The sequence below is a fragment of the Phalacrocorax aristotelis genome, chromosome 4, assembly GCF_949628215.1.
Source record: "Phalacrocorax aristotelis chromosome 4, bGulAri2.1, whole genome shotgun sequence".
NCBI lineage: Eukaryota > Metazoa > Chordata > Aves > Suliformes > Phalacrocoracidae > Phalacrocorax > Phalacrocorax aristotelis.
The window spans coordinates 15053604-15081565 of NC_134279.1; the positions used below are offsets into that span (position 1 = coordinate 15053604).

The window sequence follows — 27962 nt, forward strand, 5'->3', positions numbered from 1 at the left end:
ATCATAGTGGCTGTAATGTGTTCTGCAAGAGCTCTCCTGCTAGCTCTGTGTTTTTGAGGGTACAGCAAGAGACGAAAGTGAAGCAGTTTGCAAAATCAAGCTCTAAGCGTAGCACCTCTGGTGCTGCTACAAGACAACATACCAGCAAAGGAGATAACTACTACAAATAGCATGTTAGTATATTGCCAATAGAAAAAAAACCCTAAATTATAAGGAGGAGTCAGATTCCAGGGACAAAAATGAAAAACAGGAGCTCAGCAATATATATACACTGGTTTCTTAACTCCCTTTTTATGAACTAGATGCATAATTGCTTTACCTAGCTGCTCTCTTTCTGTTCTGAGGCTGTTTTGTAATATGTATGCATCTCAACTCATGGCTGACAAAGAAATGTGTCACCTTGGAAAGATGTCTATGCAACTGTGTGTGGGGGTGTTTATTGTGATTTCTCTTAGGCCTTCCTTAGTATTCTTCTTCAGAGGACTTCTGTAGTGCAGCTGTCTTTGTTGGGGGAAACTATAAAATTGCGTTGAAAACTGAAGTCATAATGCTAGTTTGTCTAATACTGTAATGCCTTTGTGCAGAACACATGAATCTGATTCTTTCTAAGTAATCTCATATGACTGATAAGTCCTTGATTTTTAGATGGGATTACTCTGTGTGCTTTGTTGCCTGGTCAGGTACTAATTTGTCTTTTGGTTTGCTAGTGAGAAGAAATGAAGGTTTCAAGAGAGAGGATGCCAGTGGTGCTTTGTCAGGTGCTGATGATATCTCCACATCAAGTCAAGCTAATTCTCAGAAGGCAAGGTAAACCCTGTGAGAACACTGTCTTGGAGTGCTTTGTCTTTATCAAAGAAAGTATTCGAAATCTGCAAGTGAATTTTTCACTCCCATTACAGCTTCTGTTTAACATTAAAAATGGAATGTTGTACTTGAAAGAAAATTTTATTTTGGAATTATGTATTATAGTCTGAAGTAAAAGTCTTGTGATGCACTGTGGTATAGAGGTAAGTATATCAGTTAGGAGTCCAAATTCAGTTCCTATATTTAATGGAGATTGGGTTGTACTCTTATCAAGTTGCTATATCTGTCAGAAGATCAGGGGCTATGTTCTCCTTGAAAATAATGATTTTTATTATACTTTTCAAAAATAAAGTTTGGAAAGTGTTTATTAATACAGATTAATTTGATTTTTTTTTTCACTTAATAAGGAAATAATAGCATGCTTATTTCTTTGAAATAAGCCAAAAGCTGTACATTTGGTTGGTTATTCTGGCAAACTCTCTTAGTTTATGTTGTTGTATTTGGCTTAGTCTATTATTGTTGTTGTTGTTGTTATTGTTATTATTATTAATAATAATAATAATTATCTCAGTACTGATTAGGCAGGCCAATTCAGTAACAATTTATGCTTTTTGAAATTTATTTTGCCATGCTGTGTATTTGAATATTACATCTGTTTAGGTTTCTTTTTTTTCAAGTGCTGTTCATCAATACTGCTTTAAAGAGTAGGTTCTGCTTTGCACATAACACTAATACAGCATCTTTGTACAGCAGAAGTGTATCTTGCTATACCTCTTGCTATACCTGTTAGATTTTGAGAGTGGATCCATTCTAAATGTTTGAGAATTTTTATTGGCGTTTTGGATGAAAAATTTTCTTCTAGTCTCTGCCAGATGCTCAATCACCTTGGAATATTTTAGCAAAATGATTCAAATAAGTTTTGTTGTAAGGGAAAAAGAAAAGAAAAAAAGGGTGCTTCCCCCCTTCCCTCAACACATCACAACAACAAAGCCTTCTCTCGGCAGCTTTTTACTTTGTTTGGGGTAGAGCAGGAGAAAGATTGCTGCTGTTCTCAGTATTTTAGGATATTCGTATGTTTTTGGCATAAGTTGGATGGGAATCCTGCTCTATCCTATTAAACAAAATTAGAGGTATCTGAAGATTGGAACTGTTTCAGGTGATGCGGCAAGGCTGTCAAATGTGCCCTCTGTGTTCATTTAACATACAGGGTGATGTGCAGTGAGTAGGGCTTAGAGCCACACTTTGAACATGGAGATGAAAATAAATGAACGCCTGCTGCTTGCACTATACTGTGTGCCTTAAATGGATCTGAGTAAGGCAGGGTCTCAAATGAGCTGTATCTGAGTGCAGATGAACAAGAGAACAGTTACTTGGAAATCTTACTTTTGATGATATGCTGAGCAGCTGCATTGGTTTTCTTAATATTCGCACTTTGCCTGAAGAGTGTGAAGTCATTTAGGCTGTTACTACAGTGTGTACAGAATGTGAGTATAGCTTTCTTAACTTCTTTGCCATTGATTTGGTGTGGTTTGGGGTGGTTTTTTTTTTTTGGTGAATACTGCTAAGTCAACCTTCATTCTTCTTTGACTTGGACCCAGGAAGGTTGCCAATTCAACACTGTAGCTACACTTCAAAATAAAACAGCAGTAATTTGTGGGTGCTGATAGAGAACTTTTTGTTCCTATTTACAAAATGTTTCAGAAATGGAAAGTAGTATGTGGTATGTAAATGAGTCACATTGTCGTAAATTAATCAGGCCTATTATACAAGTGAAAATGATGTGGTAAAACAGCATATACTTTCTCATGGTTCGTTTTACATTATTTTACTTTATATTACTCTGTTAAGACTGGTGCCTTTTCAATGAACATAATTTGTACATATGTGAAATCTAGAAGGAAAATACTGTTTTGTAAGTGCAGCATACACTTACCTGTTGTGCTTAGCAATGTACTTTTATATGTACATGACTTTCATATGTAAGGAACTATACAGTCTTGCTTCAAGGCTTAGTATTTTTTTGACTCTCCTGTTTCTGCTTGGCCTCCTCTCTGTGCCTTTGCTGAAAGATACCACTCTGCACTTGCACAAAAATATCATGGTAGGGTACCACAGATAGTTCTTTACTGATTTTTGGTAACTGTTTCCCCATTTTCATAAGGTGAAAAAGGTTGTGGTTTTTGGTTGGCTGGTTTTTGGTTTGGCTTTGCTTTTAAATATAAGTACTAGACTAGTAAGTATATCCAAGAGGGAAAAATGAGGCTGAACTGAAAGCTAGGTTTTTTTCTATTGAGAAACAGGAAAGCAGCCACGAGCAGAATTTGGTCCTAAAATAATACTTAGATAATATCTCTGTTAATTATGTGAGCTGAATAGAAAACAGTGCGCACGATCTCACTCTGTCTTTTTCCAACAGCTGTTAAAACTTTCCACTGCTAACAAGTGTAAAAAATACCATCAAAGATGGGAACAAGTTAAGCAGGAGATGTCTAAGAAAGTAACTTAATATTTTCATCCAGAACATAGCATGTTGCTCCTTTAAAATGCCTGTGTTGCAGAAGACCATGACCTTTATAACTTCAGAAACATAAGCTCTCAAAGTAAAACTCTTGATAACAAGCAGACCAAAGAAGCAGATTCTCAGAGTTTACAGTGTTTTGGCTGGTCATTTGATTTTTAGGGTTTGGGGAAGTATATGCATCTTAATACACTACTTGAATTCCACCAGCACTTCAGAGCATGTTTCAGTCTTTTTCTCTACAGTCAGAGATACCATCTGTACTTATTAAACATTAAATTTACTGCCCCTGTGGCATGTCCTTAGAGGCAGTCTGCTTAATTATCCACAGAATTATCATTGTAAGATTGAGTTGTAAATCAAATATGGGGATTTGGTTTTGAGTAAGCCTGCTGCCAATATTAAAAAAAACAGTGAAGCTGTTCAGAGTTATCAGCCAGCATGACTTGCTCTGTTTGGGTGGGCTGGCCTGCTCTTAAACTAAGTAGAAGCCATAGATTTTTCAGTAGTATGCTCAGAGTACACTCAAACCCTTCTCAAGGTCTGTGACTGTTATCCTTTAAACATCTTGGAATGCTTTCCTCATGGCAATGGATACTTGTGACTGTGGTTCCTCTTTGCTTGTATTCCTTGTTTTTATCCTTTTTTTTGCTTTTTCTTCCTTTACTATTTCTTCCTTTACTATTTCTTCCTTTACTATTTCTTCCTTTACTATTTCTTCCTTTACTATTTCTTCCTTTACTATTTCTTCCTTTACTATTTCTTCCTTTACTATTTCTTCCTTTACTATTTCTTCCTTTTTCTCTCTAGGAGCAGCAGCTGACATGGATCTCTTCCTTCTGTTGCATTTTCCTTCCACTAGATTCCATCTCCATAGCCTTCCTACCCTACTAGAAGGCATCCATCTTTCTCAGTCTATTCCTGACCTTTCCACTGCACTAATCATTAGAGAATGCCTACCTGCTTCCCTTCCTCCAACTTCCTTCTCTGATCCAATATCTGCTAATTTCTTGGTAAGTACCGTAGGTGAGGAGTTAATTCGCTTCTCTCTTTTATAGGAGTCACCCTTCCAGGTGACTGCTCACCTACCAATCTTCAGGTTAATAAGTAACTGAGATTCTGGCTTGCAGTCAGACATTGATGAAAAAAGAGAGGGGGCAGCCTAGTACTTGTTTGATGAAGTACCATAGGAAACATACTTTTATGTTGTTATCTGTTAGGAATGTAATTTGGATTTTTTTTTGTTGGACTAGTAATACTTGCATATTCTGAACTTCATGGAAGAGCTCTACCTGTATCTGTCAACAGCATCTCCTCTTCTGTAGAGTGAGAGATGCATTCCTTGTCTTGCAACCTAAAGAGTGAACCATGCTGATACCCTCCATAGAAAATTAACAGTCTGACCAAGCCAATATTACTTACAGTCTTAGTTACAGACTTACCCAGGATGCTGAAGCATGCTGATTTCTGATTGGTGATAGTGCTTATATACTAAGTTAAAGTTTTTAAACTATTAGGTTTTTGAGCTTCCTCCCCTGATACCCCACACCCACCCCAATTTTCAGAGAAGCTAATATATGTCAACAAAGATGATAAACCAATGTAATGATAATACTTTACACAGTAACTTATGATTGCTTCTATTGCACAGAGCTGTATGTTATTAAAAAAGGCAAAACAAAATTTTTTCTGCGGTAGGGGTTTTCACATTAGCAAGTGTTTTCAGATACAACCAGTTGGAACATGTCTATCTTTTTCATACTGTCTTTGATAATTCATAGATATTTATGTTCAGAAAGTGTTTGTTTTTGTTTTATTTAAGAGCCCATCCTTAGACCTTGATCTGAAGGGTGCTCGTGGGTGTATTTAACTTAGTTCATTGTGAATATTCCCACATACGTCGGTCTTAATAAGCTTCCTCTTGGTGAAAAGTTAAGCATGTGCACAAGTCTTTGCAGGTCCGAGGCCTTTACTCATTACTTTGTCTTTTTAGGTGCACATTAATTAAGTCTGTTGCAGAATGGGACAGAGGCAGGAAAAGTGAAGCAATGCTATGAAAGCCCTGCACAATGGAAAGGATAATGGGCTTACATTAATACATTTTTCTGTAACTACCCTATATCTTCCCTGAAATTCCATTTGAGGAACTTCAGTATTGTTTTGCTCGGTTTTTGGCGCATTAGTGGCATTTTATTGTTTCAACTCTCAGGATAACATAACTCTTCTCATTTTTATGCTGGTTTTGTATGCTAACCAATGAAATTTCAGTGTTTAAAAAAAAGAGGATGTGGTGCACTGTTCCCACTATTGGCATTCATTAGAAACTTTACTGTAAAAAGATGAAAAAAATTTTTGAAATCATGTCCACCAATTAGCATAGACAACTGTACTGTCTGGACAAGTGCATTTTCTCTTAGTTTATTAACTGATGTGTTATTCACCAAACATATCTTTAAGTAGGAATGTAAATTTAATGTCTTTAAAAGTCTTAAGATTCCCTTTTACTACAAAGGGCTGTGTGTCAGTGGCAGTGCAGGACTTACTCTACATTTATCTGTATTCCTAAACTTCAGTGCAATGATATACAGGCTTCAAAACACTTTGCTCATTACTCTAGCGTACCATCTAAACTAACACTTGGGTTGGAATTGCTGAAGGTGTGTTTTGGTGGATGAAAGTCTTTTTAGTTTCTCCTGTCCATTTGTGTTTTAAAAAATGCCTCTGTATAGTTATGTTAACAGAGGGAGAACACTGATTTTCTTGTTTTAGGATTTCTAAAGAAGCCTTGATTGGTTTATATTTAGTTTGAAGTTTAAAGGTGTTTTTCTATAAGCATGGGAAAGAGGGAGGGGAGTGGAAGTTGGTTTTATTTTTCCTGTATTTCTTCTTTCTTCACATTTCCTAATCTCCTGATTTTCAAATGAAAGATGGCTTTTGTTCATCCAGAATGGGACATGGATTTCTTTCCTTCCACAGAGAATAAAATTGGTAGGACATTTGGGATCCATACCTGCTGATAAAAGAACTAGTTGCTGTGTTTTTCAGAAATACAGATGGGGTTTTTTGTTTGTGGGTTTTTTGTTTGGTGTTTTTGGTTTTTTTTTACCCTTCTCATTTTCCTTTGGGTTATTAATTAAAATGCTAAACTGTTGCAGTGGCTGTGTATCAACCAAACCATTCTTAGGAATTTAAAAGGTTTTTTTTTTCCCCCCAGCAAAATAAGAGGATGAAAACATTAGAGTGTGGTATTTAGAATAACGTAGTGTAGAGGATGTTGATACATATAAAATATTTATATAAGTATTTTAAGCTATACTACTGCTCAGGAAAAATCAGGGAAGAGGTAACAGTGCTGTGCAAAGAGCTTGTAAAGAATTGCTACAGAGAAAGTGATTGGAGCAATATTTACTTATATAAAGTATGTTGCTATTTTATTTTCTCCTTTAATGGCATGTTTTCAAGCATGCCTTTTTCATAGTCCCTGCCTGAACAGAGAAATTAAGGTATCTTCAAAGCATGAATGTTTTACTTCCTCCTGTGTGTTCACTGGTTTTCACTGATTCAGTGGGTTTGTAGTGTCAGGTATTTTTCAGACTGCAGCTGAGCCTTTATTTTCATTTAAATAAATGACAGGCAGCTGTAGAAACTTGGCATGTTTGCTTATTTTCTATATGGATGGATTGCTGTAGAGTACTAACCTCCTGGCTGCTGAGTAAATGTGTTTAATGTAGTGTTTGATAACTAGTTTGTGTGTTCTGGGTTTCCACTTAGGTAAGTGTTTAAAGTGGCAGAATGTCTTAAGCATTCCTACTAAGGTCTCCTATCCCCTCTGACTATACTGTAGGCAACATGAAGCACCATTTGAAGGCAATCTAATAAGCCAAGAAGTGATGCTGAAGCGTCAGGAAGAAGAAATGATGCAACTTCAAGCTAGAATGGCTCTTAGGCAGTCCCGACCTAACCTCTACCCAGGAGATGTAATTAGGTCCTCAATGCTTGACGTCACCAGAGATCCGCTGAGAGAAATAGCTCTGGAAACAGCCATGACCCAAAGAAAACTGAGGGTAATGCCCTGATCATGGGTGAACTCTTATTTTCATTGAAACAGAGCAGTTTCTTGACTGAAACTTGTAATATGCAGGATTCATAACTTGGGTCCTGTAATAAACAGTCATCAACAGATCCAATACTAGGTGTTTGGTGTTGCCCTGATAGGAAAGACCTCTCTCACAGGATAAACTTCTGAGGTTTTGTGGCATTAACAGCTACGTAGCCTAAAGCAGTATCAAGAGATGCTAAAACATACAGCAAGCCTTGACTAAAGATTGCATCAGTTAAACAATATAGCATCCTGACAAAGGTGAGGTGTAGTTTTTTCCTGTATTCTGTGGAGTTTTCAACCACTTGATTGGCATTTATTTCTTAGTGGAATGTGGATGTGTCCCACCAGCATCAAAGGTTATTAAATTAAGAAGTTGGGAAGGTAAAGAAAGGCAGATAGGATTCCTTTGGGTTCATCCTTAATCACTGTGCAAACTCCCCTTTCTGTTCCCAGCTATCTTGCTATGTGGATGGAATATATGTTTATAGAGAAAGGAGACAAGTACAGGTAAATGGAGTGGCTGATCTTTAGCAGAGTTGATGGTTTGATGCCCTCTGCTGCTTTCAGTGAATTGTATTTATTTTTTTAAGGGTGGGAAAACTTAAAACAAGACTCAGGTGAATTTGCTGTCCTAATCCAGGGTAATTGTTCCTGTATCTGTCTCCAGTGCATAGCATTCTGACCAGTTAGTTCATGTAGGCTTTAACTAGCCAGGTTGGTTCCTACCTGGCCCTTAAGAGGTTTCCATGTAGGTGTGTTACATATAGTACACAGTAGGTAGTAGGCTGTAGCCAATGAAGGTTTTAGCTCAAAAGATGAATCTTGAGCTAATTTTTAATGTGGTATTGAAGTGGGGTTTGTGCCGGGGACTTCCTTTAACAGTTTGGACAGGTAACCTCCTATAACTTACGGGGGAATTAGTAGAACATTTATTTGTTTACAGGCAGACAGAAATTGGCCGGGATCTCTATTTGAACCCAGCAGACAGAATTAGGGTGAAACGTTTCAGTCTTCAGGAGATGAGACTTCTGTGTCACAGGCAGAGATTTGTCAAGGCAAAATTGCCACCAGTGCAGAAAATGTTAGTAATGTCAGGCAGTTCCTTACTGAGATAAGCCCAGATGGTCTCAATATGGAACCCACACCCTGTATTTTAAAAGAAGACAAATAATACTACAGCATTTGCTTTTTGGCCAGCAAAGGAATTAAAATATGCAGAGTAGTAATGTCACCAACACTGTAGCTTGCAAGTGGTCTGCATGCTGGCAAAATCAGGTTCTTAAGACTTACCAGCTCATGGGAGGAATTCAGTACAATTTTCTGGTTTTGGCATTTAGTTCCTCTTTGGTATTCGCAGGGCAGGAGATAACTGTGCCGTAGTCTGTTTCAGCTACACAGGTTTAATTCATATTCTTGTGATTTGCAGAATTTCTTTGGCCCTGAGTTTGTGAAAATGACGATTGAGCCATTCATCTCCTTGGATCTACCGAAGTCGATCTTGGTATGAAAGCGGCTATTCAGCAATCAGTGGCAGGGGAGTTGTTAAACCAAGAAATGTGCTTTTATCACAAGTGTGAATGTTGGGATATTTTATTTCACAAAATGCAGACTAAGAAAGGGAAGAATGATGACACCAGACGAAAAGTAAATGTGATGCTTCTAAGTGGGCAGAAGCTGGAGCTGACCTGTGATACTAAAACAATATGTAAAGATGTCTTTGATATGGTTGTTGCTCATATTGGCTTGGTGGAACATCACTTGTTTGGACTGGCCACTTTAAGAGGTAAGAATAATCATTCGATGTAGTTGACAGGTACAGAATAAGAAGAATTACCTACATGGTGTTGAAAAAAGATAAGCGGAGACTGCCTGGCATCTACAGTGTTTATTTTGAGTTACACTCTCTTGTATTGAGGCAAAATACATTCCTCAGTGAAGAACAACCTCGCACAATGAAATTTTATGTTTGCCTGAGTAATGACAGCTCATCTTGGGCAGCCTTTTCCCTTTGGTTGCTAAGTTTTCTTCCCTGCTCTTTGTTATATTCATTAGTACCCCTCAGAGGACATGAAAGAGCTTTGGGTTCTGTTAATGCAATCTAGGCAATGTTACAGCCTCTTGTGGAGGCAGACCCATTGGGATGCATGGGAGGGCCCCTTGTATGGAGGAGTTGCCTTAAGAAAAAAGTACTTGCTCCTGAGCTGTTAGTTTTTCACTATTACAACAGATCAGAAATTGGACTTTTTTTTTTCCTTCCACTGGGTAGAAGATCATTGTGGCAGAACTAACATGTTCAGATCCAAGAGTCCTGTTGGCATATCTCACAGGCTGTTGCAGAACTGTAGCGCTCAGAATGTTGGCATGAGATGCAAGCCCTCAGCAGCCCAAGAGCTTACTCTATCCGTGGCAGGCTCCTGGTGCTCTTGACAATTTAGAAAGCCTTGAAAACATTTTGCAGAAATGTAAATGGGACAGAAGTAGTAAGGGAGGAAAGGAATGATGGATTTTGGATTTCCTGTGGGCTAAGAAACTTGAAATTTTAAAGAAACCCTAGCTCCTATCTTGTAGCTATCACAGAAGGTAACTTTTTTCCTAAGCCCCTGCTCCCTGTGCTGCTGCCCCCCCTTGTAATAACTATAAAGTTATTTCTTCTACCCTTACTTGGTGTTCAGATTAATGGCTACTGTGCTTATAAGCCATTGCTAGTCAACAGAAAACCTTACTGTTCAAAACCAAATTACAGAATTGTAAATCTGGTCTTAATCCTCCAGCTGGAGAAAATATTTGGTTTTAATGTTTTTACTCATGTGCTTCCCTTTAACACTCATGGCAGACAATGAATTTTTCTTCGTTGATCCTGACCTAAAGCTAAGTAAAGTCGCTCCAGAAGGATGGAAAGAAGAACCAAAGAAAAAGAACAAGCCCCCTGTCAACTTCAGTCTGTTTTTTCGCATAAAGTTTTTTGTGGATGATGTCAGTCTTATACAGTAAGTGTATGAAAATATTTTTAACCTATTAATTTATGAACAGAAATTGGATATCAATCAAATACTGGGTATTTGCTGTAACAGGAAGAGTACCAAAGACAGTGTGGGGGTTTTTGTGGTTTTTGTTTTGTTTTCCTGTTCTAGGCATACGCTGACCTGTCACCAGTATTATCTACAGTTGCGGAAGGACATCCTGGAAGACAGGATGCACTGTGATGATGAGACGTCTTTATTACTAGCATCCCTAGCTCTCCAAGCTGAGTATGGAGATTACCAGGCAGAGGTACATCATCAGTCTTGCCTTTTGAGAAATTGTGTTCTTGCTGCTTAATTAAAGATTGGGCTGTGAGCTGCCACACATGCTTCATATCTCTGCCCTGGACTTGAAAGCCCAGCTGATATGCTGCTGGCAATTTTTGCTGTGGACAAGTCTTCTTTTAGTCTAACACAGGGCTGTTGCAGAATCTAGTTCAAGATCTGAGTGTTGAACCCTCTCTCTTCTGTGGAAGTAGAGTCAGGCTTGAATAAGAAGAAACCATATGTGAAATTAAGCTCTGGGTCAGGGTTGAGATTCTGAAACCTTCCCTTACTCAGCTGTAATGTACAATTCTCTGTAAAACAAATGTTTATGCTTTGTTCATGTGGAGATGCTGTCACAAAAATGTTTTGTGTTGTAGGTGCATGGCATGTCATATTTCAGAGTAGAACACTATGTCCCGGCTAGAGTGATGGAGAAACTAGATCTGTCCTACATCAAGGAAGAGCTGCCAAAGTTGCATAGCACTTATGTGGGTGCATCTGAAAAAGAGACAGAGTTAGAATTTTTGAAGGTAAGTGACTTAATCTGTGACTTAAGAAATTCCTTGTGGGAATATGGGTGCATGGACTTCAAGTGAAAGCACAGGAAAACAGCCCAAGTTCTGAATAACACCAAAAGAAAGAAAGCTGAAAAGATCTTCTCAAAAGACAGTTACATGTGGAAAGAAATCGTAACAGATGGAAAGGAAGCCCTTCTCTTCCCCTCCCCGCCCCCCATCAGTAGTCTTCCTGCTTTAGCTCAAACTAGTTAAAAGCTATGATTATGAGGCAGCACACCCAGCACTCCCTACCTCCTTTGTTCTTTCTGTTGAGGAAAAAAATATTAAAAGTTTTGTTACAGCTAATCCTGTTTATGGTACTTGGTATGAAGGAAGCCAGAAGCATTACCAAGCAGACTTTCTTGTGCAGGTACTATGTAAGATGATAGGGAAAACTATAATCACATATATATTTGGTTTATTCTAAAAAGACCCATTAAGAAATATAATTATGCTTTTGTTGCCATTGCTCATGACATAATGAGCAGGTCCTGCCTTGATACATTGGCTGCAAAGGAGTTCAGGGGGGTGATGGTTTGCTGCTGAGACACTGGGTAATGATTAAACTGTAATTCCACAGTTGCACTGTAGTTCCACAGTCTCTTTGAGAAGGTGATGGAAGAGGCACTCAGCTGACTTCACATCTTCTAAGGCTGTTGCTCATTTGGCAGAAGTGTTCTTGTTGCTTAACCACAGAAAACAAGTGTAGGGGACTTGATCGTAGGTAAACCTAGCCTGACTGGGGGTGGGGTAAGGAGAACAGTTAGGTTCCCTTGTTTGATTTGTACATCAATCCCTTACGCTGGTACTGAAGAGGCAGCAGGAATTAATAATTAATGACTGTGAGTGCGAAATGATGAAACCATGTCTTTTGGCAGTTATGGTGCCTTAATGTGGTCACAGAATTGCAGTATTAATCTAATTCTGTGTTTGAGAAATATGTCAATAACAAGTGCATCTGGCTAGTTAGTTTGTTGCCAACAATTGGTTTGTGCAAGTTTGATTTACTCACAGGCATTCTTGATTAATCTTTTCATTGTTTGATTTTAATAAATGCTGGGTTCATTTTCTATTGTGTTTGCAGGTCAGGAGATACTAGCAAGACTTATAACCCTCTAGAGCAGCTGATGTGCCACTGTTGTAACATCTGTAAAATGCATAAGTGGAATTACCAGGCAGAAGGGAATCTTTTTTCTAAAATCCATATATATGTGTATATGCATATATTAAAATATTTATATAGAGGTATAATATTTATGTAGAGGTGTAAAAAACTTCTAATAGCATTAACTTCATATTCTTAGAAGTTTCATTACATTGATCTCTACAGTTGTGTCAGAGGCTCACAGAATATGGGGTTCATCTTCATCATGTGTTGCCTGAGAAGAGATCCCAAACAGGTATCCTTCTGGGAGTGTGCTCCAAAGGAGTTGTTATTTTTGAAGTTCACAATGGTGCCCGCACACCTGTACTACGCTTCCCATGGAGAGAGACAAAGAAAATATCCTTTAGTGTAAGTTGGGCTCTTTTCTTGTATCTGTGTGTACATGTCTATATTTCTATCTCCAGATACTGGGTTTGTGTCTTTGTTATTTTTGCAAATTAAGCTGCTTTTCTGCAGTGCAATCTGACTACATTTTGTGTAGCTGAGCTGTGTTGTATCATTGGATTGAAATAGGAGTTTTGATGTTTTAAAGATACTTTTTTCTTCTTTTTATTAGCTTGCATTCTATGCTCCTGAGGTTCCAGCCTCAGAAGAGAGTTTAGCACCTGTGTTTTGGCAAATCTGTATTGATGTGAACTGTGGCTTCCCTACCTTCAGAGGAAAGAGCTACTATGAAGATAGATCAAGGGTGTCCTTTAGCATGAGGAGAAGCTCTGACCATTTACTGCATTTCTGGGCAATCTGTCCATGCTGCTGTATGGGGCATGGGTAGTGAAGGAAGACCAGAGTGAGAATCCTGTGTTAGAGGAGTGGATACTGGCGAATTACAGTATTCACTGTAACTAGGAGATGCACCTGTGTTGCTTTTAAGTTGTTACATTTCCAAGGGTAGTTAAGTTGAACAGTAATGAATGACGGGCTGACACTTGATCTGGATAATACCAGCCAGTTCTGGTGGGTACACCATAACCTGGTGGTCATGTGTCAGTTTTTAATGAGGTGCTGAGCTTCAAATGCTTACCTTTATAGAGGTATTGAAAACAGTACTTCAAACTCTGTCTGCTACCTTATTGAAAAGCTACAGCCCATTCCATCTGTGATATGATTTTAAGTAGAAATGGTAAATTGAAGTTTAAAAATTACTAAAGATAAATTTAAGACCTGGAACGTTAACTGATAGATTCAATAACTAGACGGGCATCTAGTTCTTTTTCCCTTGAACAGCAGCACCCCTTGTGACTTCCTTGGCCACTTCTGTAAACCCCATCCTGTACAATGTAATAGTACTGGTTGTCATTAGTCAGCACTGACAGTAACAGAGATGGATTAAATAATATTAAAGTACCATCTCAGCTAGCCCAGAAGTAGCTTTAAAATGCTGCTTTGTAAATTTCAAATTACTTTCAACCTATTTTAACCAAAGTCTCTCCCATCATTGCATTTTGCGTCAGAAAAGCTTGAATGTTGTAACTGCACAAGCAAATACAAAACTTTTTGTAGGCTAAAAGAAATCATTGTCTTTGACTTTTTTTCTTTCTCCATTGTGTAGAAGAAGAAAATAACTTTGCAGAACACATCAGATGGTATCAAGCATGCATTTCAGACTGACAACAGTAAGACTTGCCAGTACCTTTTGCATCTCTGCTCTTCCCAGCATAAGTTCCAACTACAGATGAGAACCAGGCAGAGCAACCAAGACACTCAGGACATTGGTAAGGACTATTATGCTGTGTTGGTTTTTTAATAGCAATCTATATGTATATTTGTAAGGAGAAAAGTTAAACTGAGCTTCAGTAATCCTGCTGGGTGCTACATGTGTGTAGATCTACATAGTTTATACTACAAAGAGAATCTACTAGCTAAGTTTGTTTAGATTTTAAGGGGAGGAAAAAAGTTGGCAGGTCATGCAGAGCTGGCACACAGCAGCTCCTTTAAAATACAAAGAATCTAAAAATAGATCACTAATAGTACTTTTCTGTTCGGTTTTTAGCTTTTTTCAGAAAGAATTTGAAGATATTTCAGTAATAGGATTTTTACCTTTTGCTTGATGTGAATGAATTGGTTTGATAATGTGGAATTGCAGATAAAATGGTGTGATCGTGCAAGGGCAAATACAATAGGGAGCATTTAATGATGCAAAGTCTGTAAGCTCTGGGTGTAGCTGTCTTTATTCCACTTAATGTTTGGTGGTCCTAGTAAGGAACAACACTGCTAGCCAGTTTTCTTCAAAATTGCCATCTAATTTGTGTGTATAATAGAAAATGTAAAGGCATTCTTTTTAGATAGAAAATATTAATTGGAGGATGCAATAATTGAAAAAACTCGCTTTACTAATTTCATCACTCTTTGGAGCAGAGCCCACTTGGCTGGCTGGCCTTCAGTGCAGCCTGGAAGTGCTATTTTGGTCAGTCTGCCTGCTCATTCTTTTTGTTCCTTGTTTTTATCTGTCTGCATTCCACTTGCTGTTAATCCAGACTTCCACCAGTGTAGCTGGGATGGAGTTTGACCCCATTGCTGTGGAGATTGTGTTCTCCAATTTTTAAAAAAAAAAAACAAAGGGAGGTGGGGAAGACATGTGGCAACTGTGCATTCTTTTTTTGTATTCTCTTAGGCTCAACCAACTTAGTGCAAAGGAATAAGACCTACTGACTTAAAGCCTTTTTACCATTCTCTAATTTAGTTCTTGCTTAATCTGAATTGCAAAGAACAGCAGTACATGAAGGGTTTTCATGGCTAGGCAAGCTTGATTGTTCTTACAGATGCAGTATGTGTTGTGATTTGGGAGTCTGGAAGATAATAGTTTGCTTCTGTGCAGTGCAGATCACTTGGGATTCAGAGGTCTCAAAGTTCATCAATAATTCATCATCAGAAGCAAATAAATCAATATTATGGTTAATCCTGTTACACTTGGTTATTAAAAGTAAAACCAATTCAAAAAAGTTTGTGTTATTCATAATTTTACTGATCTAAATTGATTAGCCATGTTTCCTTTCCTGCATATACATGCATATAGCAATAGAGTTACTAGAATAATATTTTTTAAAAGAGAAAGTATTATAATTACAGGTAAGAGGAAAAAAATGACAAAGCAGCTAGTAAAAATAGCATATTAACTATAAGTACTGCTTTTCTGTTTGAGCAGTGAAATCCCAGGCAGTATTTGGGAAGCATTATTCTTGGCGTGCGGAAGCATCAGGTATTTTATTTTCCAGAGCCCTTAAAATGTCAGTAAAAACTGGTCTTTGGAAGCACTCAGCAAAACAGTAAAGAAAGGGGCAGGTGACAATATTATTAACTCAAGGCTGATCACCACAGGAAGTATACATTTTGAAGGTTCCTTAAGGACTGATTCTGGGTTAACAGCACAGTGAACGCAAGCGTGTTCCTGTAACACTTGCAGCGTTCATGGGATGGAGTAGCAGACTTTGGAACATTAATATGCTTTAGAGGATTCTTTAGAAATAAAATATTAGTGTCTTGCAAGACTCACCTTTATTTCAGCCAATGAACAGAAAAAACATTTTGAGACAAGGAAGAAGGCCTGGCATGCATAGTGACAGTGAAGCAATTTTCACAGACATACCAGAGTGTGGAGGCATAAGGGAGAGCACTTTATAGTCCCTGTGATGTACCATGACATGTTTTTTACTTGTTGCACAATGTCTCCAGTGACCTGGGAGAAACGGTTTTAACATATGTAAATCTAATAGAGAGACTCAGTCTTGGAAAATAAAAGGAAAATGCCCTTGAATAATGTTCTTTCGGCATGAATAGAAAGGGATGAGGCACAAAGTTAAAAAAAAAAATACTAGCAATTTCATGGTACGTGAGAAAGGAGCTAAGCTATAACATGAGGAATGATGGTTTCTTTTTTGCACAACTTCTGGGGCCATGCAGTGAACAGAACCAAGCACTGAGTTTTAAGATGGATGTTTGGATTCCTGAAAGGGCATATAGAAAACCACAAAGATGAAGTGGTGGTTAACTCATCCTCGTGAGGGATGAGTTTTGAGCACAAGAGAATTTTCAGTTAAGAGGTGAGCAGGTGTGAAAGGCCTAATGTCTGTATAGATAATGATGTATTAATGTGAAATCCATAGGGAAATCCTGTTTGGTGTTTGCAGATAGTAAGTATGACATCAAGGGAAGATATCTTAAAATATTTTATTACAGTACTCTTCCTCAAGATGGGGACACAACAAGAGCAAGTGTCATTGATAGCTTCTCTCAGAGTCAGGAAACTGAGATTTGTGCATCTCTGGGCTGATCGACCAAAGCCATTCTTAAGTAACTCATCTGGTCTGTCTGGTGGTTGTGGCTAGAGGAGGTATTTGGTGTGGATAAGGAAGTAGTAGTTTTATACTAATACAACCTTTAAAAAGGACCAAAAAATAACTTCCACAACTAAATCTTCTCCATCTGTATGCCTATTGTAGAGAAAGCATGAGTTACTGTTACAGTTAATTCCTGCCCTAGGTACTGGAGAAAGGAACATCTTTTCAGAATGGCAGTGCTGAGGTTGCATTTGCCAAATACACTCTTAAATGGTAAATACTTAAGCATTTAGCAAAGCTAGTGGATGTTGTGTACCAAAAAGTAGCATTTTCCTTCTGAGTTACAGTGTAGCTTCCTAAAGCCAGTTATTTTCTAACTGTATGTAGAGTTTAAAAAAACACTAGTTAACCCTAAATCAGAAAGATATATGTAGTTGAGGATTGCTTTTCCTCAGACTTTCCTGTGAACTGACTCCAAGATATCAGTGAGGTTTATGAAGGGTTCAGATGGCCTCATTTCCTTTAAAAGCTCTAGCCAGCAAACATGTTGCCACAGCTTATCAAGTTTCTGTGCAAGAGCCAAGCCACAGGAACTTAACTGCTAGCCTTAGGAGGCAGTTAGGCTAATAGAAAGGAGCCCTGCTCTGCTTTGCTCTGAATTGAGAGGGAGTTAGACTAAGTTGTATCATCTACCATTTGCTTTCAGCTAAGAACGTCCACCTAGACAGTTCCCACGACTCAGCTGGCAGTAATTTAATCACAATCCAAAACCTGTTTCTCTCTGCTGCTTAAGAGAATCCTAATTCATGAGTCAAAAGTCTGGCAAACCCCAGTCAAAACTTTTTGTCCTGTGCTAAAACATTTAGGATGTTTCTGGCAGGGAAGTCCCCGAGTGCACCTGAGTGAACTGATGCTCTTTAACCAGGTAGCGATGTTGCCAAGCCCCTACAGCTCTGCAGCTGTACTGGAAGCATGTTAGGGACTCATGCAAGGAAAACTAAGTGATGGATGGAAGTTTGGTAGGATCTGCTAGCATAGAGGCAGGGGAGCCCTATTTGTTCAAATTATAGAAAATACTTGTATGAGCAGGTTAAAGGAAGTGTAGCCTTCCAGGTCACTTGGCTTGAGGATATTGTTTGCTTTGCAGAAAGAGATGACAGGGCTGTGTATAAGGCACAGCAGTTTAGCAGGGAAAATATGAGTCTTCGTACTAATAAGGGGATAAATATTGTGCTATTCTGTGTTTTTGGACTTCAGTGTAGTAGATGGTCAGGTTAGTGTAATGTCGTGAACTCTAAACTTTGCTTCCTGAGCAAACTACATGGTAGTTGTGTATATGTACCCTGATGGTGGTACCTACTTATGAGCTTCCAGAGAAATATGCTTTTTGTGAGTTGGTTGTTTAAAATGCATGCTTTACACAAGGAGGTTATATTATCTCTGCTGTATAACTTAAATTTGTTTGGTTTTTGTTTAAAAAAAAAATCCACAGAAAGGGCTTCATTTAGGAGCCTAAATCTTCATGCAGACTCTGTCAAAGGTTTCAACATGGGACGAGCAATCAGTACTGGTAGCCTGGCCAGCAGCACCTTGAACCGACTTGCCGTTCGACCTCTGTCTGTTCAAGCAGAGATTCTGAAGAGGCTGTCCTGCTCTGAGCTCTCACTCTTCCAGCCGCTTCCTGGCTCTTCAAAGGACAAGAACGAGAAGACTGCTTGGGAGGAAAGACCCAGGGTTATGAGCAAGTCATTTCACGATCTCAGTCAGAGCCACATCTCCGTTTACCCCCCAAGGAAAAATATGATTACTGCTTTGGACTCTTCTCCCCCAAAAATGGAAGACATAATGGGAAGAGTCTTTCAGCAAATGCCAAAATTTGATACTGGATCAGCAGTTGGGGCGCTAAAACTGAACAAGTAAGAGTCTCTCTGACTGCCCTGCAACATCTTTGTGTACAGTCAATGTACATTTTGCAACAGTTTTGATTTACTATTCATACCATATTTTATTACATTGATCCTTCCCTTCCCTCTCCCAACTTCTTCTTCCCTCTGCCTGGTTCCCCTTCTCTCCTTCTCCCCTTTAAGTTCAAAATCTCATGCAGGTTTAAGTAGAAGCCCTGAAAGAAAGACAAATGAATCAGACTCATCATCCATTGAAGATACTGGTCAAGCCTATGTTGTAGGTCAGCACGTAAAAAATATTACTTTATTTACTAACTAACCTCTAAAATTGCTTTGGGTGTAATGCTTTGATACATTTATTAATATAGCAGGGTCCCTGTTATAATAATAGAAACTATAATGACTGAAACATTTGCAGCCCTAGCTTGCTTTTGTTGCTTTGCTTTTGCTAAATATTAAAATATTGATTAGTTACAGAACATCAGAAAAAGTGGAAGGAGGTTAATTTTTTGGGGGTCAATATAAACAAACTCACAAAAAAAACCCAAACAAAAAACCAACCAAACAACAGAAAAAACCCAACCCAAACCAGATGTGACATACAAACACTTGCTGCGTCTGCCCCACTGCACTTGAAGCCAAGACTGAGTTGGGAACCATGGTTTTTCAGTACCAAGAGTATAAGCTACTGAAGAGTGAGATGAGGCATGCAGTTGCTGTAGCAATTGTTTGCAGCCATTTATCCTGTGCTTTTAGCTTTACAATTAGTGTTATCATGGGCTTACCCATAATCTTCTGGTCAGCAATTCTGACAAGGATCTTAGTTACATGTGAGAGAGTCCTGCTGAATCACGTTGCCTGTGCTGGGGGATGCACATTCTTTGCATGATGAAACTCATCAGCTGAAACTCTAGGGTTCAGAGGTTTGGAAGAGGCCAGGACGCTTTCTTAAGAAGCTTGAATTATCTTACCTCACTTTCATAACTTAGTATACTTATTATTTAATTATCTTTAAAGTATGGCCATATTTGCTTGGCATTGATCATTCCAAAGAGAATATTATTCTATATGCAACCCAATTTAAATAGAAATACTTTGTTCAAATTGCTTGTTACTGCAGCAACTTACTTGTTACTGTACAAACTCATACAAGACTCCTGTTGTGTTAGTTTATGAGGTTAGGCATATTCATCCAATCCTGTTACAAAATACAGTCTTTGACGTAGTTTCTGAAAGATCCATTAATTTTATCTGAAGTTAACAGTGGTTATAAAGGCCAAACCTCTGTACTTTCTTTAATTCTTTGCCTTTACATCAGCTACCATCTATCTGAACCTTGAACTACAACCAAAGTACATGAGTAATTCAGATTTGCTAATCCAAAACTACTTGCACATTTATTAATTTTTAAAATAAGTAATCAGTCTGAAATTGTGAATGAGACCATGTGTACTGTGTAAAGTCTGAAATACTACTTGGTAGGTTTTTTGTATTAAAAAATTTTTATAAAAATGTCTAATATTTCCATTCATGTCACAGGCGTTAGCATGAATACTTTGGGAAATCTTCCATCATCAATGCTGTTAAAAGAGAGTGGTAAGTGGATAAATAATGTGCCAATAGAATTAATTCAGTCAGTCTGTGAAGCACTTGTCAAGTACTTCACTGTTCGACCTGTCGTGTTTCTTTGCTTTTCTTAAATACCTTTTCCAGTTAGTTGGATAGGACCTTTTCCTTAATACAACCCCTAATATTTCTTTTGGATTGCTGCTTGGGGGAGATTTTGACATCTATGTGTAATATTTTTTTCAAATATGAATAGTGTCTGTTTAGTTTGAGTCTTGAAGTGTGCTATTACCTAACATACTCTTCAAAGCTCATTTCTCTTACCTGTGAGGGTAGAACCCACAAAGACTGCATTTTCTTCTTAGTTCTTTTACTTTTCAGGTTTGATTCAGTTTTGTGGGAGAAAAACTCCTCCTCCATGTGGTGCAGTCTGTCCCACTCTCTTGAACCTCTGTTTTCTGCTTGTACCAGTCTGTAGAGCTCAGTAGGTTTCTGGTGTTGTGGAATTGCAGGTTCCACTTAGGGCGAAAGTATGCCAGGCGCTCCAGACCAAACAAGATGTACCTTCTTTAGGTAGCAAATTCATGAGTTCAGACTTAACAGTACATTGGTATTTCCTGAAGTTGCAGGAGTTGGTTTTTTTTTCCAAATCATCTTCCTTCTGTCTCTTAAGTCCTGGGTCTATTTCAGCCTGTTGCGAACCCTCAGGAGTCACATAAATCTATTGTGAAGGTGTTCAAATTTTGGAACAGGCAGAATCAGCAGCCTGTGGTCATTATGTTTGCTCACCATAAGGAACAATAGGAGGAAATACCTTTTCATGAAATGGCTGTACAGCTATGGTGACTTCAGTACCATGAATACTTTATGATTTTTTTGTAAACTATGTATACTGTATATGCTTTGCCCGTGCTCTGCCTGTACACAAATGCTTGAGGAGGTGATTTTCAGCCTGCTTGCTGTTTTGACTTCCACATTGAACTGAAATCTAAACAATGGTGATGCCAAACAAATAATAACAAATTGCTAAAATTCCATATTTTTTACTCACAGCGCATGAAGCCAGTAAAACATTTTTGGACTCAACTCAAAGGTCAACATAACTGGCAATGTATGGAGTCATAGAATCATTAGAGTTGGAAAAGACCTCTAGGATCATCAAGTCCAACTGTGAACCCAACACCCCCCATGCCTCCTAAACAATGCCCTGTAGGGCCACGTCTACACATTTTTTTGAACACCTCCAGGGATGGTGACTCCACCACCTCTCTGAGCAGCCTGTTCCAATGCCTGACCACTCTTTCAGTAAAGATGTTTTTCCTAATATCCAATCTAAACCTCCCCTGATGCAACTTGAGGCCATTTCCTCTCGTCCCGTCACTAGTGACTTGGGTGAAGAGATCGGCACCCACCTCACTACACCCTCCTCTCAGGTAGTTGTAGAAAGTGATAAGGTCTCCCCTCAGCCTCCTCTTCTCCAGGCTAAACAACCCCAGTTCCCTCAGCTGCTCTTTATGAAACCTGCTCTCCAGACCCTTCGCCAGCTTCATTGCCCTTCTCTGGACAGGCTCCAGCACCTCGGTGCCCTCCTTGTACTGAGGGGCCCAAAACTGAACACAGTATTCGAGGTGCAGCCTCACCAGTGCTGAGTACAGGGACAATCAGTTCCCTCCTCCTGCTGGCCACACTACTGCTGATAGAAGTCAGGATGATGTTGGCCTTCTTGGCCACCTGGGCACACTGCCGGCTCATATTCAGCCAGCTCTCGACCAGTACCCCCAGGTCCTTCTCTGCTGAGCAGCTTTCCAGCCACTCTTCCCCAAGCCTGAGGCATTGCATGGGGTGGTTGTGACCCAAGTGCAGGACCTGGCACCTGGCCTTGTTAAACCTCATACAATTGACCTTGCCCCATTGATCCAGCCTGTCCACATCCCTCTGCAGAGCCTTCCTACTCTTGAGCAGATAAACACTCCGACCCAACTTGGTGTCATCTGCAAACTTACTGAGGGTGCACTCAGTCCACTCATCCAGATCATTGATAAAGATCTTGAACAAGAATTTAAACAAGATAAGGTTTAGTAGGTGTTTCTTACGTTGATTGTTTTTTAATGAAGGACCACCATTAAGACAACTCGCTGAGTAACCTTTTAGTAACTTCGTACAATAAGCCTCAGTTTCACTTTTACTGACACACGTCCTGCCTACGTGAGCAGGGCACATAAACACAGATCTAAATACTTGCTGAACTGAGACTAATGAATTTGAAGATTCTAGGGCTCAGTTGTGTTTTGATTCCAAGAGACTATGCTAGGCACTTTTCTTAGGAGGAATAAAAGATCTTAACTGCTGAAGATGGGAATCAGTTACAATGGTGGTGGTTTTTCTTTATTTGGACATGGGTTAGAAGATGAAAGTTGGACCCACTAGTTCAGAATAGCTTTTCAGGTTATTGGAGAAGTAATCTTTTTTTTAATGGAATAGAACTTCAAGGCAAACCTGAAGGAAAGTATTCAGGAAGCATCTTATCACGATATGTTGGCTTTTCAGTTGACTCTCTGCAAACAACTCAGAACAGAATTGCCTCACCAGAGAGAGAGATAACTTTGGTGAACTTGAAAAAGGATGAAAAATTGGGCTTAGGTAAGTGGCTTGAAAATTGTTGTTGTCATGTGTGTCCTAAAACCAAAAACAAAATAAAGTTTTCTGTTCTGTATTTAAGTATTTATTGTAAGACTGAGGAAAGCAGTGCGGGCAGTAGCTGGATTTTGATGCTGAAGCCTGGGCTTATTTGATAGCACCTGCTACTGATTTGTTGAGTGATGTTAAGCAAGTCTGTTTCTCAGTTTTTCCATATTGTAAGTGTAGGATAATATTTAAATTGTGAACTAGTCATACCAAAAGTTGGCCTTTAAAGTTTATCTCTCTGAGGTACAAGATTTTTGTCTATGTGGACACCTCACAGCTGTGACAGCTTGAAAGCTTTAAACAAACAAACAAATATGTTATGAAGCCATTATTAGCTAATTGTGGAGTGTTTTTCTTACCCTTATAACATCATCAGATGGAACATTAATTTGAGGTTTAAGGAGGCTGGAAGATGAGAGATTTGCATTCCATTCCTCTTCCTACCACTGAGCTTTTTCATAAACCCACGTAATTTTTCCCTGCATGAGTAATGAATGATTTGGCGTCAGTATTGTGCTTTAGGGAGGCTCTCTAAACTGTCCTTAAGGACATTGTCTGTCATTCAAAATAGGACTGTTGTAGGCTTTTTCCCCTTTTCAAATTTACACAAGGCAGTGGTATTTCGTGTTTACCCTGCACAGTAACTTAAGAATTGACCAAAAAAAGCAAGAAATTAATATGAAACACTGTTTCTTCTTTCTTCCCCATGCCGTCTGTGATACTTAGCTGTTTTAGCTAGAACAGAGAAGACCTGATATCTTCTATTTTCTTTTTTTATCTTGAACATCCTTCCCAGGTTTATATGGTCAAATTGGCAGAAATAGATTAGAAGCCTCAAAAGGAAACAGGGAGTTGAAAAACTCAGTTCTTAAGACCGGGGTGAAACATCTAGGTGAAGCATCTAACAATGGAGAAAGCCAGTTTTTAAGTAAAACACATTTCATCTGGTCAGCAAATGCACGTTTAATCTCATCTGTTTGTGCATGTATTTCTCTTGCCGCAGTTGTTTCCTATAATCTTTGCTGTAGTTTTCAGGGAAGCCAGCTATACAAAGTCTGAGTTGCTTGCTCAAAAACAGAGAATGCAATAAAGCTTAATAAAAAAAACCCTGTACCACTTACTTTCCTGTAGACTTCTCTGAGATGTATAGTTTTCTTTTACTTCACATTCATTAGAACTACTAAGTTTTTGACCATTCTGAAATATGGACTTGTACAGTGTTACGTTATACTCTGATCACTGACATTTTTCCCTGCTTTGGGCCTTTTCAATAGGCTTTCAAATAGTCGGCGGAGAGAAGACAGGGAAACTTGATCTGGGAATTTTTATTCATTCAGTTATTCCCGGAGGGCCAGCTGATTTGGAAGGATCTCTAAAACCAGGTGAATAGTGTAAATAAGAGGTGTATACATGAAAGAAAAGGCTAAACACGTATGTAGTACCATTTCCATCTATGGCTCCAGGCGTCAGTCCCTTACAAAGCTGACCTTCAGTTACCTTCTGGATAATTTCTAAAAACTGGTGGTACTTCTTTGTTAAACTATGGAAGAAATCATTCAAATCAAAGTAAAAATAATGAAGCTTGGCATAGCAGAAAATTAAAGTTACGTGTAAAGATAAGGGCTTTATTTGCTACTGTCTCTCTATAGGTATTTCAATTTTTTAAAATACTTTGATTTTGGAAAAAGTTAATGTAACCATATGGCTACTAAAGGGAGGGGGGAAATTATTTAATCTGTCTTTTATTTTCATTTTATTTTAGTCTGTACCTTGAACTGAACTGCGTATTGCTTATTCTTGATTTTTGCTTTTGCATTCTTACAGCAGAGGAGAAGGTAGAAATCATAATATGGAAAGGTTTGGCAGGTTTAAAAAGAAGAAATGTTCATAATCAGTTCCTGTGGTTTTTTGGGGGGCGGGGTTAATCATTAGGGTTCCCTATTCCAACATCACCTGAATTTTAGTAATTTTTAATCCTTGCATGGTGTAGAGATTTTTCAGACCTGTACTCCACATTCTCACTGATGGATAAAAATGTAGATGTTAGATTGTATCTGAACAAACTCTTTTTTGCAGGACACCGACTAATATCCATAAATAGCACAAGTTTAGAAGGCGTCAGCCACCACACAGCATTAGAAATTTTGGCGAATGCACCTGAAGACGTGACACTTGTTATCTCTCAGCCCAAGGACAAGCTATCCAAAGGTACGGAGGGATATATTCCTTATTATTAAAGAGCTGTTCTTTGAGTGTGAGCACTCTGCCTTTTCTGACACTTTTTGTAAAGTACTTTCTGTGTTTCTTTAAAATTACTAATCTAATTGACTGAGATAGCCGTAAAACATCACCCTAACCGTGGTAACTTCTGTGAGCAACCCCAGCTCGTATATGCTTGAGATTGTGTTCTGGGACTGAACGAAGTGTATTACAGTAGCCTTTGGTGAGGATGCACCAGTTGCATCAGAAACAGTGTGTTTTGCATAATATGAACGAATAAAACCATACATGGTTGTAAGTTGAGGCATTTGTGACATAATGCAGATAAGATGTTACCAGCTACTGATGACTCTCTTGTCTCCTGGTTTTCAGCATCATCTAACACTGCACACATCAGTAATGGAACCAGGGGTTACTTAAGGAGGCCATCGTTGGTGCAGGACAATGAGGCAGAGTCCTCTTCAGAAGAACACCACAAGTCCCGTGGTCACCAGAGGCCTGTTTCAGGGAGTTTGTCTGGTTTGTCAGGAGGCAAGCGTGATGGAAGCATGAGCTCCCAGGATTCCAGGACTGAGAGTGCCAGCCTGTCTCAGAGCCAGACAGCCAGCTTCTTTGGCAAACATGCAAGTGGTAGAGCCCAGCAGGATCTGCAGCATTACAGTGATTCCCAGTCTGGGCTTTCTAGAATGAATGAGAAGAGAAGATCCTTGTCTGACAGTACTCGAGGAAAAAATAAAAGGCCTGGGGTAGTGGAGTCTGTGGAATATTCTGACCGAGGGGATTCTGACATGGATGAAGCAACTTACTCCAGCAGTCAGGAGCAACAGCCAGCTAAAAAGGCATAGTGTATTTAATATGAATATTTCCTATTGGTATAATAGTGGCCGTGAAATAGCTGACTGTGGGTGTGAATAAGGTGAAAGGATGTGGGGGAAGGACAGCCTAGCCTGCAGCTTAGCCTTCTAATGGCAAATGCTAATAGCTAATTTCTAATAGTCTGGTGATTTTGTTCAAAATAAATGGAGAAAATCATTCCTGTAACTTGAAAGAACTTTCCAGATTTCCAATGTCATGCGATGGGCATGTCTTATTAGAGGTAGATTCTGCTTTGGGATGAACATATAGTGCACTTGTTGATTCTGTAGAAAACTTCCAATTCTGTGGTGTTGTCTAATATGATCATAGTTTAGTGACCACCCCTAGAGGTAAGTTTATTCACCTGGTAGTAGTGATGCATCTGAAATGGGTTGCAGCAGAACTCAGTCTTTCGGGATTGATCTAATCTAACAGCTTGCTGCTTCACCCTTCCAAAAGTACACAATGGCAAGTACTACAAATTCATTCCTAGCTTGCAGCAATTCTTCTTTTCAGCTGATAGAGCTTATTCAACCAAATTGTGGCAGTTCCTGCAAATTAATCCAACAGACTGTAGGCTGCTCTAATACAGAAGTACTATAGTTTCTGTGTTCTGTGACCAGCTCACTTTGACAATAAAGACTTGGCTGTGGAAGGCCAAGCGTATTTCTCTGCTAAGCCTGTCCAATGGCAGCAATGGAAGAGTTAAAGTAATGAGCCTTATGAGTCTTACTAATTGGTACTTTGCCATGTGGACTCATTTTGGCTGTATCACAGAACAGCAGGGGTTGGAAGGGACCTCTGGAGATCATCTTGTCCAACCCCCCTGCTTGAGCAGGTACACCTAGAGCAGGGGGCACAAGAACGCATCCAGGCGGGTTTTGAATGTCTCCAGGGAAGGTGATTCCACAATCTCCCTGGGCAGCCTGTTCCACTGCTCTGTCACGCTCACAGGAAAAAAGTTTTTCCTCACATTCAGGTGAAACTTCATGTGTTCTAACTTGTGCCCATTGCCCCTTGTCCTTTTATTGGGCACCACTGAAAAGGGTCTGGCCCCATCCTCTTGACACCTGCCCTTCAGATATTAGTAAGCATTGATAAGATCCCCCCTCAGTCTTCTCTTCTCCAGGCTAAACAAATCCAGGTGTCTCAGCCTTTCCTCATAAGATATGCTCCAGTCCCCTGATCATCTTGGTAGCTCTCTGTAGTTCTCTGTCTTGAATTGGAGAGCCTAGAACTGGACATGGTACTTCAGATGTGGTCTCACTAGGGCAGCCCTTCAGGGTCTTAACTGTAAACTTCTGTTCTAATGGCAGATCGTTCTCTCTTTTTTGTTGTTTTGGTTTTGTTTGTTTGTTTGTTTGTTTTTATGAAGGACTCTTCCTCAGCGAATACGGCAAACAAAATGAATTCTAAAAAGGTTACTGCAACACTTCTTAAACCTGGAGATATCTTTGAGGTTGAACTAGCCAAAAAAGATAACGGCTTGGGAATAAGTGTCACGGTACTGTTTGACAAGGTTTTTAGATGTTTTCTCTTTTTCTCTACTCCCAGGAACCCATTAAATTGCTACATTATAAGGAAGTAATATATTTTCTGCAGTCACTGTTAAATATATAGCTTTACTGATGTGTGATTAATCTTACTAAAACTGAAAAGTAATACTATTTTATATCCTTTTCTTGTCATCTGCCCTTTAAGTAAATTCTTGTTTTATGGTGGAGCCCCAAAGTCCTAGTAGAATCTTATCAGACACTGCTTGTAAGTACAAAAAGTAAGATGGTCTTTGTTCCTTGCTACCTAATAATGTGGCAAATTTTCAAGGGAGAGAAATAAGACCTTCCCTGACTGGCATCACAGGCAGTGGAAGCAGTAGTATGACTTAAGAGTATCTATGCACATCTGCATACATATATCATGTTCAGTGTTCTCCCTCTGCTGGATAAAAGGTAGAAAGCAAAGAACTAAGACCTGTCTGACATTGCTTTCTTGCTATACAAGACAGAAGTGTATTTTTTAGTGGAC

General features: G+C 39.0%; 1 protein-coding gene across 4 annotated transcripts in view; it reads left to right on the top strand.

Annotated features, from left to right (window-relative positions):
- Positions 1-27962, top strand: part of PTPN13 (protein tyrosine phosphatase non-receptor type 13) — a 134871-nt gene that overhangs the window by 79399 nt on the left and 27510 nt on the right. For 2 of the 4 annotated variants that reach the window (XM_075090352.1, XM_075090348.1), the window contains exons 10-26: positions 708-807; positions 7167-7386; positions 8851-8925; positions 9033-9207; positions 10258-10411; positions 10556-10694; positions 11089-11241; positions 12599-12781; positions 13983-14145; positions 18200-18623; positions 18795-18892; positions 20151-20207; positions 22725-22817; positions 24137-24244; positions 24939-25070; positions 25455-25921; positions 27313-27456. In XM_075090352.1, the coding sequence (XP_074946453.1) occupies positions 708-807; positions 7167-7386; positions 8851-8925; positions 9033-9207; positions 10258-10411; positions 10556-10694; positions 11089-11241; positions 12599-12781; positions 13983-14145; positions 18200-18623; positions 18795-18892; positions 20151-20207; positions 22725-22817; positions 24137-24244; positions 24939-25070; positions 25455-25921; positions 27313-27456 (2885 nt within the window). The remainder of the gene's footprint in view (positions 1-707; positions 808-7166; positions 7387-8850; positions 8926-9032; positions 9208-10257; positions 10412-10555; positions 10695-11088; positions 11242-12598; positions 12782-13982; positions 14146-18199; positions 18624-18794; positions 18893-20150; positions 20208-22724; positions 22818-24136; positions 24245-24938; positions 25071-25454; positions 25922-27312; positions 27457-27962) is intronic. The other 2 variants (XM_075090349.1, XM_075090350.1) reach the window with 1 other exon arrangement.